The 13744-nt window shown below is 43.6% G+C and overlaps 2 protein-coding genes across 2 annotated transcripts in view; one reads left to right on the top strand and one right to left on the bottom strand.

Moving 5' to 3' along the window:
• The first annotated feature begins 3799 nt into the window (after positions 1-3799).
• On the top strand, positions 3800-6623 carry LOC147457033 (uncharacterized). The gene is made up of 2 exons (XM_086513502.1): positions 3800-4027; positions 4632-6623. The coding sequence occupies exons 1-2, from the start codon at positions 3903-3905 to the stop codon at positions 6184-6186; spliced, it is 1680 nt and encodes a 559-aa protein (XP_086369628.1). The 5' UTR covers positions 3800-3902; the 3' UTR covers positions 6187-6623.
• A 493-nt stretch (positions 6624-7116) lies between these two features.
• LOC147457032 (uncharacterized) overlaps positions 7117-13744 on the bottom strand; it is an 84060-nt gene continuing 77432 nt past the window's right edge. Inside the window, exon 2 of the mRNA XM_086513262.1 lies at positions 7117-7397. Coding sequence (XP_086369388.1) covers positions 7117-7397 — 281 coding nt within the window. The remainder of the gene's footprint in view (positions 7398-13744) is intronic.

Genomic DNA, 13744 nt, shown 5'->3' with positions numbered 1-13744 from the left:
TCAAAGCTAGATGTAAAGTCCAAAAAGTGTTTCTTCATTCAATATGGAGAAGGTGACTTTGGGTATCACCTATGGAATCCTGAAGCTGGTAAAATATTTAGGAGTAGGGACGTAATTTTTAACGAACAAAATATGTACAAAGATTACTTGGAAAGAAAACAAACAAAAGAAACAGGTGATGAGTAGATGGGGCTTGAGGATGATGAAGATTCAAGGACTACAAACGATGACAATGTGCAACAACGTCAACCAAATAAGGAGCCTCAACCTATTCCCCAAGGTCTACAAGAGCAAGTAGACCTCCAGAAAGGTTCATTCCTTCCTTCAACCATCTCTTGATCTCAGATTCTGGAGAGCGGGAATCATACGAAGAAGCTATGCATCACGAATCCAAAGTAGAATGGATGAAGAGCATGCAAGTGGAGATGGACTCATTATATCACAACCAAACATGGGAGTTGGTTGAGTTGCCTACAGGTAAACGGGCACTGTAGAACAAATGGGTGTATAAGCTGAAGGAAGAAGGTGGGAAGAAAAGGTACAAGTTTAAGATTGTGTTAAAAGGGTTTTCTCAAAAGAAAGGTTATTGACTTCAATGAAATATTTTCTCTTGTTGTAAAAATGAACTCAATTAAGCTTTTCTTAAGCCTTGTAGCTGCTCGTGATTAGAATCTTGAGCAAATGGATGTAAATACAGCATTCCCTAACGGTGACTTAGAGGAGGAAATTTACATGCTTCAACCAAAGGGGTATGAAGTAAAAGGTAAGGAGAAAATGGTTTGCAGATTAAAGAAGAGCTTGTATGGTTTAAAGAAAGCATCAAGACAATGGTACTTGAAGTTCGATCGATGGATGCTGGATCATGGATTCAGAAGGTGCAACTCAGATCATTGTGTCTACATGAAGAATTAGGGAGATGAGAAGTTCATCATCCTATTGTTGTATGCTGATGACATGTTGATTGCAAGTGCTAACATGCAGGACATCAAAGACCTAAAAGCAGAGCTGTCTAAATCTTTTTCAATGAAAGATTTAGGTGCTGCAAAGAAGATACTTGATATGAAGATATCAAGCGAAAGGACAAAGAAGACAATAAAGCTATCTCAAGAGGATCACATCAAGAAGGTACTAGAAAGGTTTGCAATGCAAAATGCAAAAATGGTTTCTACACCTTTGGCTGGTCACTTTAAACCAACCAAGGATATGTGTCCAAAGACATAAAACGAGATAGCCTATATGTCTAAAGTTCCATATGCTGCAGTGGTAGGTTCTCTTATGTATGCTATAATTTGGACAAGGCCAGACATTGCACATGCAGTGGGAGTTGTAAGTAGGTTCATGGACAACCTAGGTAAAGAGCACTCGCAAGCTGTGAAGTGGATACTTAGATATCTGAAAGGGACAACAACAAATGCTTTGTATTTTGGAGAAACTAATATTTTTGTTCAAAGCTATGCTGATGCAGATATGGCAGGTGACAAAGATACTTGAAGGAGCACTACTGGCTATGTCTTCACGGTTGGAGGCACAACAGTAAGCTAGGCTTCAAAGCTGCAGAAAGTGGTCTCACTTTCTACCATGGAAGCAGAGTATGTAGCAATGATGGAGGCAAGCAAATAAATTCTATGGCTTCACAGATTCTTAGAAGAGCTTGGATTCAAACAAGATAATTGTGTCTTGTACAGTGATAGCCAAAGCGCTATCCATCTTGCAAATAACTCAGCATTTCATTCAAGGACAAAGCACATGGAGGTGAAATATCACTTTATACACACTCTTTTGGAAGAGGGACAACTAAAGCTAGGAAGGGTACATACAACTGAAAATCCTGCAGACATGTTTACAAAGGTGGTCAACAAGGAGAAGTTGAGCTTTTTCTCATCTTCAATCGGCGATCAAGGATAAGAAGCCAGGAAGGAAAGCAGTCAGAAGTTTGGTTTAGAGATCAGTCTCCAAGTGGGAGATTGTTAAGTATGGAGCCTGATTTACCCCTTGTAATTTTCTGTATTAAAAACGCACATTTGTAAGGCCCCCATTATGAGGAGAAGCCATTGTGCGTGAAGAAAAATCACAGGCCGGAAACCAAAATTTTCACGGCCAGTTTCGAGTTGTTTTAAAAACGGACATTTGTAAGGTCCCCATTATGAGGAGAAGCCATCACGCGTGAAGAAAAATCACTCGTCGGAAACCAAAATTTTCACGGCCAGTGAAAGCTCGAGACTGGCTTCGCTGGAATATTATGGTCAGCCGGCGACCAAAAAGTGGTCGGAAAACGACCGGTCGGTTGGCGGACGGTCGGAAGTCAATGGCCGATGGCCGAATTCAAAAGCGGACTTGTCTTCTCAAGAGCGGCCACACATGGGCGGATTGAAGGGTCCCATTTGGATTTGTCTACACAAGGGCGGCTACACACGACTGCCTCTCATGAGAGAGACCAATCCTTTTGGCCTATAAAAGGAGGTCATTTCTACACATTTTAGAGTGTGAAGTTGATGCAACAAGGTGGGTGTGAGGTGGTGAGAGTGAAGCAAGGCGGGAGCTCTATTAAGGGTATAACCCCTTTGTAACTTACTTTTTGTTTGAAGTACTAAAGCCATTGAGTGGCTGATTTTCCGTGGATGTAGCCCACATTGGGTGAACCACATATATCATGTGCTCCTCTCTCTCTCTCTCTCTCTCTCTCTCTCTCTCTCTCTCTTTGTTTACTCTATAATATCTCGTGTGTGAAAATTATCTCTCCATTAAGTAAGCTACTCAAATATCTATTTAGCTACGTCATATTTTCTAACAACGATGGCCTCAAGGATTGAGGTGGTACTATTGATGGAGGCTAGGGATTTCAACTAAGATCACTCTCTCTCTCTCTCTCTCTCTCTACATGCCAAGTGCATATTAACTTGCAAGGCTCTCTTTCTCTATCTCTATTGAGCAAGATGTAGAGCTCTCTTTTGCTATCCCTCCCTACTTAGCTTGAAAACTACTCTACAACTTTTGGTTATGAAAACATTAGCTACCCCATGAAATTCATCTACCTCTCCTACCTATTCCAATGCCCAAGTCTGCATGTTGATATCAACGTATTTCTTGCAAGAATCTAAGAGAGACGGGAAAGTTTGTATCCCATGTGATAACTCTCATTGTCTTCACCTAGGCTAGAAAGGATGATGGGCAAGGATAAGGAAATCACGTGCATACATAGAGAGGTTAGGGGCTTCATAGCCTCCTTTCTTGGGATATACATATGGGTGATCTTGTAGAATGCATTAAAGATATCAAGCATTGGGCGAGTAGGGTGAAATAGTGCATATTTAACAAAAGTGATTTGATATGTGCTCTTTTGATAGGATGTGTGTCACCCATGTTGCCACAATTTGTAGTGGAATTTAGCAAGAGAAATTAATCATTGGTACATCCATAAGAAAATTTAAAATGCTACCCAAGTGTGTGTGTGTGTGTGGAGGCCAGAGAGAGAGAGAGAGAGAGAGAGAGAGAGAGAGAGAGAGAGATGTGTGTCCTATGAAGATATATAATATCAAAATAGCCACACGCATGCGCGCGCGCTCACACACACACACACACACATTATATACATACTTAGGTATGTTCGCGCATACTCATATGTCTGAGCTTGAAAAATTGTATAGGAATGACTCGTTGGTGAGAGCAAACGAGACCTGCCAGAGACGGGTCGCGTGAGCTCGTACGTTCAAAATCGCCCAAAATTGTGAAAACCTTAAGGCTAACCGTTGTACCTTTACTATTTTCTACACGTCTGTATTTCTAACTTTCGAGTCAATTTCGAGCATTGATGTTGGTCAGTCACATTGGCGGGAATTCTAAGATTTGAAATCTCCACTTATTCTGCCTGCTCGTGCATCCCCCTCTCCGCCTGCACGCGCGTCATGAGCACCTTCTGCAGATCAATCGCGAGTCCACTCTTCTCCATCGCTGAAACATTTGAGCTCCGCGTTTTGATACGGTCAAAGATCGTGCAGTTTGGCTTCGTCGGATCAACTGGCCTTTGCAGGTGCGTCCTCTCGCAGATTTTGATCAAGCTTTTCGACCGTATTTGATTCTAACCGAGCGCTATGCGCTAGCTCATGATCTAGAACTGCTTCATTTTCACTTCTCGTGAATCTCCTTTGCTTGTTTTTTGTTCTTGAAGACCTGCCAAAAGGCATGCAACTATCGCAGATAGCCGTTTGCTGATCGTGCTTGTTCTTCTTGTCGTTGATAGCAATGATGCTTCTAGTTGTTCATCTGTGTAAGTTTCACCAAAATATTGGTAAAATCTTGGAAAGTTTCCAGCGTCTGCAGTCCAGGAGACCGCAAATTACATGCATGATCTCAACATTCCTCTCCTGAGGTTGGGCACTTTGAACGAATGATTTTGCACATATCTGTGAATTGTGATCCTCACAAAAAGAAGAATATCTTAGGAGTGCTCAATGTACTTACATTCTGTATTCCTACACATGCTAAAGCCAGTACAGCAATAGCATGAACTTACTTAGAAGGCACCCGTGCAGGCACGTGCCAGCATCAGTGCTTCTGAATCTTTCTTATTTCAACAATATCAAGGATGAGACAGCAAGCTTGATTCAAATGAATGGTTTTTTATGTAATTTCAGAATGGCAAGTTTGGAGAAGGAGACCTACAGGTGCTTGGCTATGCTCGTTACTCTTTGTTTGATGTTCTCCTTGGTCCCTGTTGCTGGCTCACGTGTTGCAGCTATTAATGCCAAAGATTTTGAGACTCTGAGGGGATTGAGCCCGTCCTACAAATCGTTTGTTCAAGTTCCTTCAAGAAACTTTAAGGTTGATGCAAAGACTGAAAGGGCTAAAATCATGTCATCAGCTGAGAGGACTGAGAGAGCTAAAGTCATTTCCGAGCCTAAAATCATATCATCTGCATCATCGGACTGCACACCATCTCAATCAGCTAGCAGGATTACTGTAGAAGGCATGCCTGATGTGGATGATCCTTGCATTACGGAAAGGCAATCTCAGGGAATCAGTACTGGAGCTGGATCTTTTAGAGATAGTGTTGCCACTGGGACTGCTGACATGAAACGGGATAAGCTTCCTTATGCAAAGCTTCAGAAAAGAATCCAAAGTCTGATATCTGATGGATACATGAAACTGAAGCGTCGCTTGCAGAGCACGGAGGAGGCCGTTGCGGATGGGGAGACTGTTCTCAAGAAGGGTCACAATTTGGTTTCGCATGGTCTAATCAGAGTGAAGCCCCTAGAGCTATTTGAAACAGCTGAAAAGAAGCATCATCTTGGCCTTGCGGATCACCTGGGAAGTAAGTCAGAAGAAAATGCAGGGTTAGCTCCTTTGCATGGCACGGCGTCAGCAAACAAACAGCCGGACGAGGGGCGCTCTCCTAAGCATCAAGGCTCGCTCATTGGACTGGGCGAGACGAAAGAAAAGGAGCAGATCCGTAAAGTGGTGCAAACTCTGCGGCAATCGGGCCTGTTTGCAGCCATTGCAGGGGTTATAGAGGCGATGAATTTGTGGATGCTTCCGCAGTTTGTGACAATCTTCATACCGACGGATTCTGCCTATCAGATGGTCAAGGGTGCTGACATAGACCCGTTGCCGCTCTATCAGTATCATACAGTAATTCAGCGCTACGCTTTCAACCAGCTCTGCGAATTCAGCGAAGGTTCCATACTCTACACATTACGTCCAGGCTACACTATCATAGTGACTGCAAAACAGAGTCCCTACAAAATCACTTTGGACAATGTTGCTGTGATTGCTCCCGATCTTTACCTAGATGAAACCATTGCGGTGCACGGGATCGATGGAATTTTCAACGCGACCTTCTATGGGAAGAGCTTGGGTGGGCATGTTCCAGAAATGCCAGCTCCTCCAGCCTTTAATAGCACTCCATCGAATGGCAACGAGACTCGTCTTGCTTCACCTCCTGCGCAAGTGCCTGGCACAAACAATAGTACGAGCAACGCTCCCGGAGCAGCTCAACCGGGCTTGCCAAACCAACAAGGCGTCAATTCTGGCAATGATAATATGAACCCCAACTCTCCCAGCTTCCCATTTTCGCCCCTGGCATCCGAAACTGCTTCAGACGTGGATGGTTCAGATCAAGCAGTCCTCACAAGCTTCGGACCCTCCTATTTTGCTGCTCTTTTCTGTGCCATCTATGTCCTTTGTGGCTAGATTCTGCTCCTAAGCTCCCACTGCGGTTGTTAGTACATTATAGCGGGATATCTTGCAACTCTGACTGCGAAACAAAGATCATGAACTCATTGATCCACTGCAGCAATATAATCATAATCATATCTTTATGAGTGTCAATTAACAAATTTGATCGTTTTCAGACAATTCAAGTTTACAGGTACAAGGCATTCGGAACGGAACAAACAACATTGGAGCGTTCACAACCACGCACGACCCCTTTTCTTCCTTTTCGTTTTTCCACAAAAAAAAGGAAAGATTTGTCATAGCGCAGTGATTTGACGTGGTGGAAGTCTGTTCCATTGAAGGTTCATTCACTTAGAGGTTACTGCTGAACTAAGAAGAGTTGTTACGTTATTAGATTTTGTCTTCACAAAAGAGAAGAGCCTACAATTTGTTGGGGAGTAGAACGCTTGTAAATTAATGATGTCTTGAAGAGCTTGTGGTGATTTCTAGTGTGTGAAGCTATTTGCTGCTGCTCAATATCAGACTTATTCCTTTCCATTGACATCGTCAATGCAAGCTTTTAACGTTCTTGCCTGCGCTCTGTTTCTGGCATTATCCGGATCATTTCACCTACAAGCTGGTGGGTGTGCTCTATCTCCTGCTTGGCCGTGGTTTTAGTCTCTAGCAGACGTTAATGTTGGTGATGCAAGGTGTCAATCGTTGCTAGAGTATGCCTTTGTTTTTTTTTTGCCATAAAGGGCGAGGAAGAGAACAAAATTACATTGAACTGATGTATTCTCTGATGGTAACTCCGAGCTATCAGTGACTTTTACAAAATCGTTCATAACATTACATAGGGCTATTGTCGAGGACAGGGCTACATAATTCATCGCTTCAGGGACTGCCACCCACACTTCGACTCCACGGGAACGAGCTGATGACTTCTTTGTGATCTAGCTTGCACCTTCAGGGACTGCCACCCAAACTGCTACCCCTCGGGAAAGCACTTATGACTTCCTGCAAGTGGGTGATTAGTCTTATCCCATTTTCGAACTGTCTCTTCAACTTCTCTTCATCAGATTTGCATTCATCAATCATTCTCTGCAGATGCGAATAAGAGCCTTCCAGTAGTATCTCCTGTTGTTTGTTTATATTGGCGCTATTGTAGTAGCTCATGTAGTCCATTAGCACTTTGTAATTTGCTCGGTAGATCTTGCATTGTTCCAATTTGAGTTGGTTGACCTGCACTGAAAAATGAGAAACAATACTCTTAGACTTTAGTCTGGTAAGCCTTATCAAAATAACAACTGTTCTGTTCTTTCCAAACGATCCAGAAAAATTCTCCCCTGATCCTATTTCATACTATTGAGAAGGGAAGAGAGTAACCGAGTCTCCAATTAGCAGTTGTTTCTAGTTGTTCTAGTTGGGGGTGAACATTAATCCATGGCCACTAGTCAAAGGGGCCAAAATATCTTTGTTAGCAGGACAATTAATGAAAAGATGAGGTATATCTTCTTCACTTTGGTTACATCACTTACAATTCCCTGCTCCCATGCTTGCAACCCTCATTCTATGTTGTGTCCAGACAGCCTTATGCATGATTAGCCATAACAACACAGAGTGTTTGGCAGGGGTGTCGTCTGTCCATAGATATGCGCCACTTTCTTGTGGAAGGGCAGTGAAGGACAATGACAACCTTGTATTTCTTGAGCTTGGAGGTGGATCTTCAGTACTTGCCCTCAAGAAATACAAGGACAACCTTGTATTTCTTGAGCTTGGATCTTCAGTACTTGCCCTCTTTAACTGGAGTCTCGCTCTTCAGTACTCACCCTCCCTCGAAACTATATCACACGAGGTCTTGAATGATGTCTTGGAGGTGGGATCGATGATGGTAAATACGGGCACAGTTTTTGTGACAACGAGCATCCGTTGAACTTACATGACATCCTAGTTTATTGTTTAGAGTTGAGTTTACTTTTGCTTGCACATGTTCACTTTATCATGCTTCGAATTGGAGTTTTGGACAACCAAATTCATCCGGCATGTGGTTAGCACACTAGCCTACCAACGTGGAGGTCACATGTTTGAGATCCCGTTGGGAAAAGAGGAAGTCTACGTTGTTGACATTTTATGGGCCGCTCATCTCCCTCGAGATCTGTGCAAATTTGTGTCTGCCATCAATTTCATCTCTGAGGCATCATTAAAGACCTCGTGTGATATAGCGTGTGGCTCGCCCTCCTCTTTAACTAGAGTCTTGGTATATTTTAGAGTTGTCTTTATGTCTAATCCTTATTTTCTACGGTCTATTGAAGGGTGAGTGAGGAGGTGTAAATGGTGTTATACACATAGAGACATAGTTTTTTAGATATATATATATATATATATATATATATATATATATATATATATATATAGAGAGAGAGAGAGAGAGAGAGAGAGAGAGAGAGAGAGAGATTTGTTGATTGCAGGCGATTGAACTCATTTATATTGACGTATATTCGATTATATTTATAAGCATGGGAGTGTTGCACCGTTTCCTTGTTGCACCGCTTCAGTTTTAATATAAAATTATTATTTTTAACATTCTCTCTCTCCTAGAGAAAAATTAGATAAAGAATTTTCACTTAAATAATGCTAATTATCATAAGCTTCTTCTTTTGTGATGCCTTTAAGTGGATCTTTTGAGATGCTCTTTTCATCTCCTTTTATCCACACTTTGCTGTATACACTATAAGAGTCTAAGTCCAAAACTACTAGATTGTCGTAGATTAACAAAGGAAAATAGAAAGAGAAAAATTTACTTGAGCGGTGGTGCTAAAGCACTCGATAGTTCACTACAACACAACATGGAGATATCGATGCGCGTATATCGACGAAATTAGCGGGCGTCTCTATACGCGTCGATATACACGTCTCAATGTACGTCGATATACGCGTGGAAAGGCTTTACTTTCCACGCGTATATCGACACCTATAGCGACGCGTATATCGACGCAAAAAAATTGGGGAAAAAAACCGAAACCCGCGAGCAACAGGGGCCATTTTCGCCTGCGCTCTGCTCAAATCTTGGCCTCCACCTGCTGCGCAGGTATTATGCCCCCCCCCAACCCCTCTCTCTCTCTCTACATCGTGTGTGTGTGTGTAGGAAAGAGAGAGAGAGAGAGAGAGAGAGAGAGAGAGAGAGAGAGAGAGAGAGAGAGAGAGAGAGAATTAATGTATGCTTAGGAAATTAAAATTAAAGAAAAATAATTAAAGAGAGAAATGAAATGAAATGTTATATTAATGTCTTCGAAAGGCCAAAGTGACCTATGAGACATGAGACAAGAAAGTTACAATGTGATGGATCTGATACAAAGTCAGAGTAAGAAGATGACAAAACAAAATATTATGGAATCCTAAACTGCTGGGTATGGACTAATCGGTTAAACCAGCTAGCTGGGATAGGTAGATCATAGGAGATCCAGCAGCTGTCGCTGGTGGATCTCATCAATCTCCTCCATGGTCAGTAGTCTGACCAGGCGTTATGCATGTCGAGCCAAAGTGACCTAGCTAGATCCTCTGATGCAGCCTCTGTCGATGTTGTGTAGTCCTCCGCAGTCGTGGACGTCTAGATCTCCCTAGCTCAGTCGCTCGTTCGATCAGTAGAGAGATAGGGAAGTAGAGAGAGAGAGAGAGAGAGAGAGAGAGAGAGAGAGAGAGAGAGAGAGAGAGAGAGAGAGAGAGAGAGAGAGAGAGATAGGAAATAGAGAGATAGAGAAAGAGAGATAGCGAGAGAGAGAGAGCAAGAGTGAGATCGACAGAGAAAGAGAGATCGAGATCGCTTTTTTGAGCAAGAACCATGCAAGGCTTCTGAATCTTTCTCAAGTTGCTCATCCATCTCCACATTATCTTCTGGCTTGGACATGGAGGCCCCGTCCGGTTTACAATCAGGTAGAAAACTTTCATTGGGCTGAGAACTTCCATGGCTTGTGCTTTCATCAAGTGCGGCATTGGAAAGCTTTCTCTGACAGGCTACCTCGGAATGGAGGCAGGTGGGTTCGTAGACAGAGAAGAAACTATGGAACTAAAAGAGGCAAAGGGGTTTTGTCTGCTACATGCATTGCCATGTACACCTGGGAGTGCACGTATGTGTCTACCCATATAGGATTTGACCAATAAAGACGAGATTTTGACCCGGTGGTCCTGATCTCCGTACACCTCTGGACCGAGGTGTACGAAGATTGGGCAAGACTAGAGAATGCGAGGTAGTTTACATTGTGAGGAGTATATATATATATATATTAAAACAACATTCATAATCATTGTAGATGGCAACGTCATCAACTAACATGCTTATGCTCGTGCACGCTCTGCAAGTATCAAATCCTGCGCAAGCGTAGGATATGTAATGAGAATGTGCACAAGTACGGAGAGTTTGCTAGAGAAACCGTACAGAATCTGTGATACGACTCCTACGGAATGGGCATTGATTTCCGCGACATAGCACCTACATCTGAGAGAGAGAGAGGAAAAAGATTATGCGTGAAGGTCCGACCAATATAGAGCCACAGATGGAAGCAGAAAAGGGCTTACAGATAGAAGACGACGGCATGGAGGAGATGCTGGATGCCTTCTTCCATACAAGCGAGGAGAACGCGAACAAAGCAGCACCAGAAGTCGTGCGCCTATCTCCTGAAGACATGTTGAGGAAGTTGGCACGTCAACCAATGTATGAAGGCACCAAAATATCTGTGCTTCGTACTTGTCTGGCGTTTTTGAATCTTCACTCAGTGTACAGGTGGTCAGATGCAAGCGTCACTGCTTTGTTTAGGTATGTAATTTACAAAAGAGATTTTTCAATTGCAACGATGATGTGCTCGGAGAGCTTTTTAATTTAATGTGGCTTAAACAGGTTATTACGGGAGAAACTTCTCCCGGCTGGCAATGAAATGCCCCCCTCTAGGCCAGCTGGCTATTGGATGTGACTGGAAGTATCATACATACATGGCACTGTGGTCGCATGGAAAGCATTTTAGAACACAACAATTGACAGCAGAAGAAACACGTTTGATAGTGGGGTAATGGTTAGTTTCATGCAAAAGAGCAGGGCCAGTGCTAGAGACACGAATGAGAGCACTAGCAACCTGGATTATTGTGGTCTGGTGTCAGATATCCTGAAAGTAAGCTTCAGGTGGTTTGAGATGTTTTTGTTGGATGTGAAGTGGTTCAAGGTGATTACTTCTGGTCGCAATGCAACGGTACGTAGAGATGGAAACAAGCTTGTGCAAATAGATTCTACTAAGACTTGGACAAATGTGAGCGACACATTTGCTCTCTCCGAACATTGAGAGCAAGTGGTCTTTGTACCGGACCCTCGAGAGCGACAATGGTGGTTTGTGGTTCAGGTTGCTCCAAGAAATAAACAAGTATTTGAAGGGCAAGATCTCCTGGAGGAAAGTCAGTCAGACGACGTCCATACTACTGTGACATTAGATGAGATGGACGAAGGTATGGCAGAGGAAGCTGACAGATATACGAGGGATGACGCAGATGAGCCAGAATTGACACTTGTAGATGAAGATGCAATGGATGAAGAAAATCTGCCAGAACGAGTTGGGGCAGAGTTATGTTTGCAATTAGAGATAGACGATGATACGGTGCAAGATCTTATCAATATGCCTCACTCGTCGAGGCCTAGGCCTGTAAGTGTTTGTGTGAAGACTTTGATTTAAAATTAAGCTTAAAGTTAATTTAAAAAACTGTGTTCTGACGCTTTATTTTACTTTCTTTGTGCAGGACTTTAGTATGGCAGACGAGATTCCAGATCCCGCTTCCATGAGTGCAGATGCATTCATGGGATTCATTACATGGATGACGCCTGCTCAGATGGCAGAGGCTTCTTAGTACTGGGTAGCCAGAGGCACGGGTACTACGCCTCCGGGCTTCACACCCGAGGGACCGACGCCTAGGGAGGGGACACCTACGGGGTTCAGGACACCTATGGGTACGACGCCATCTTCTCCCATCACGGCCGCTTCGACACCTAGGGGTGGGGCAGAGGCGGGTACTCCTTATCTGCGCAGCAGAGGCGCACTCGCCGATCTCGGCGATCGTCAGGTGGAGGTGGTGGTTGCTGTGGAGGAGGGTCCACAGATACTTCGACCCCTCCTCGCTCACGACCCCCGTCTTACCCAGGCACACCTCTCGACACACCTCTTGGCACACCTCGGACACCTTGGGGGGCACACGATCCTAGTGCCTCCAAGCTCTATACTGTACGGGGAGATGGTTCTGTTGACATGGATAGAGTCGGGACTGAGATGCGACAGCGGATTCGCCAGCTCGTGGAGCTGCAGTTTTCGACCAGCATTCTGACGTCTTGGGATCAACAAGACAAGGAAAAAGTCACTTACGTAGTGGAGACCATCCTGAGAGAGTACCAGCCTGCTCCGGGTTCTTCTGTTGTTTCGGCGCGGTGGATCAAGGGTGATGCACGGGACACCATCAAACATCGACGAGATGCAGCTCGGAAGGCTTTCAGGACCGGCTCACCGAAGCCTTCGGGCATTCTACACGAGACGTGGCTGCAGATCAGGGAGGATGAGCGGACAGCGGCCACGCGGTTCAGACAGCAGCGTGAGGCCGCGCAGGTACGACAGAAGACTAGGGGGACATCTCATCTTGGCAGGAGGCTTCGACACCTTTCGCTATGAGTTTGTGAGTTTTGAATCCAATCTTAACCATGGCGTTTTTTAAAACGCGATGAATCATGTATTCTTATTACTTTGATTTTTGTATAAACGCAGAATCTTGCGATGCATCGAGCTCCATCACGCGAGGAGGAGTCAGATGGATATCGCAGAGGTATCTATGAAGTACTGAATGGTCTTGAAGCTTCAGGAGAGCCTGTAGACTGGGAGGCCTTACAGTCTCGCTGATCGCTTGAGGTGAGACGTTAACACTAGAATGGTAACCTAACAGGACATAAAAGTGTCCTTTCAGGGTTTTGGGAAAAAATTCCAAAACCATAGTAGATCCACTCATTGTGAAAAATCCTTTCATGAGCTTATAGTTCAATAACTACTACATATGGAAAAAATGAGAAACTTGTAATTTTTCTCATCCCTTCGTCACTACAAGCCTCCAAAGTTGATGGACCAGTGCATTTTGCCGAAAACAGCAATTTCTTACGGTTGATTGCATATAAATAAGACCGGGGATTTTTGTATAACATGAGATAAAATGCCCCGTTAACATCAATGGGTTGGTGACCAAAACATATGGTTGCTTTTACCTCACTATTTTTTTTTTGGTAAAAAAAAAAGGTACAAAAAAGTTACATTTTTACCATTCTGCAGACCTATCATCAAAGTTTCTATAGTCACGCTCAATACAGATACTATATACACGTTTTCTTAGTTTCCGTTGGGCCTTTGGATTCAAAAGGAGCCATGGAGCATGTCAAAAGGATTGGATCTCTTACAATTGGAACCTTGGGGGCAATGATAAAGTGCTAAATACAGCAAACATGAAAAAACTCGGTTTAGCATTATGACCTCTACACTACAAGAGGCTCTTCATATTAGCGACGCTCACACAGCGACGCTCAAAAAAA

The sequence above is a fragment of the Adiantum capillus-veneris genome, chromosome 5 (assembly GCF_014529385.1).
Source record: "Adiantum capillus-veneris isolate H3 chromosome 5, ASM1452938v2, whole genome shotgun sequence".
In the NCBI taxonomy this organism is placed as follows: Eukaryota; Viridiplantae; Streptophyta; class Polypodiopsida; order Polypodiales; family Pteridaceae; genus Adiantum; species Adiantum capillus-veneris.
This window is presented reverse-complemented; position numbering and strand designations above follow the sequence as displayed.

Bases quoted from the DNA above. Each gene is read 5' to 3' on its own strand.
- LOC147457033 (XM_086513502.1), top strand. From the start codon at position 3,903: ATGAGCACCTTCTGCAGATCAATCGCGAGTCCACTCTTCTCCATCGCT. The intron at 4,028-4,631 runs GTGCGTCCTCTC...ATGTAATTTCAG, and splicing joins GGATCAACTGGCCTTTGCAG to AATGGCAAGTTTGGAGAAGG.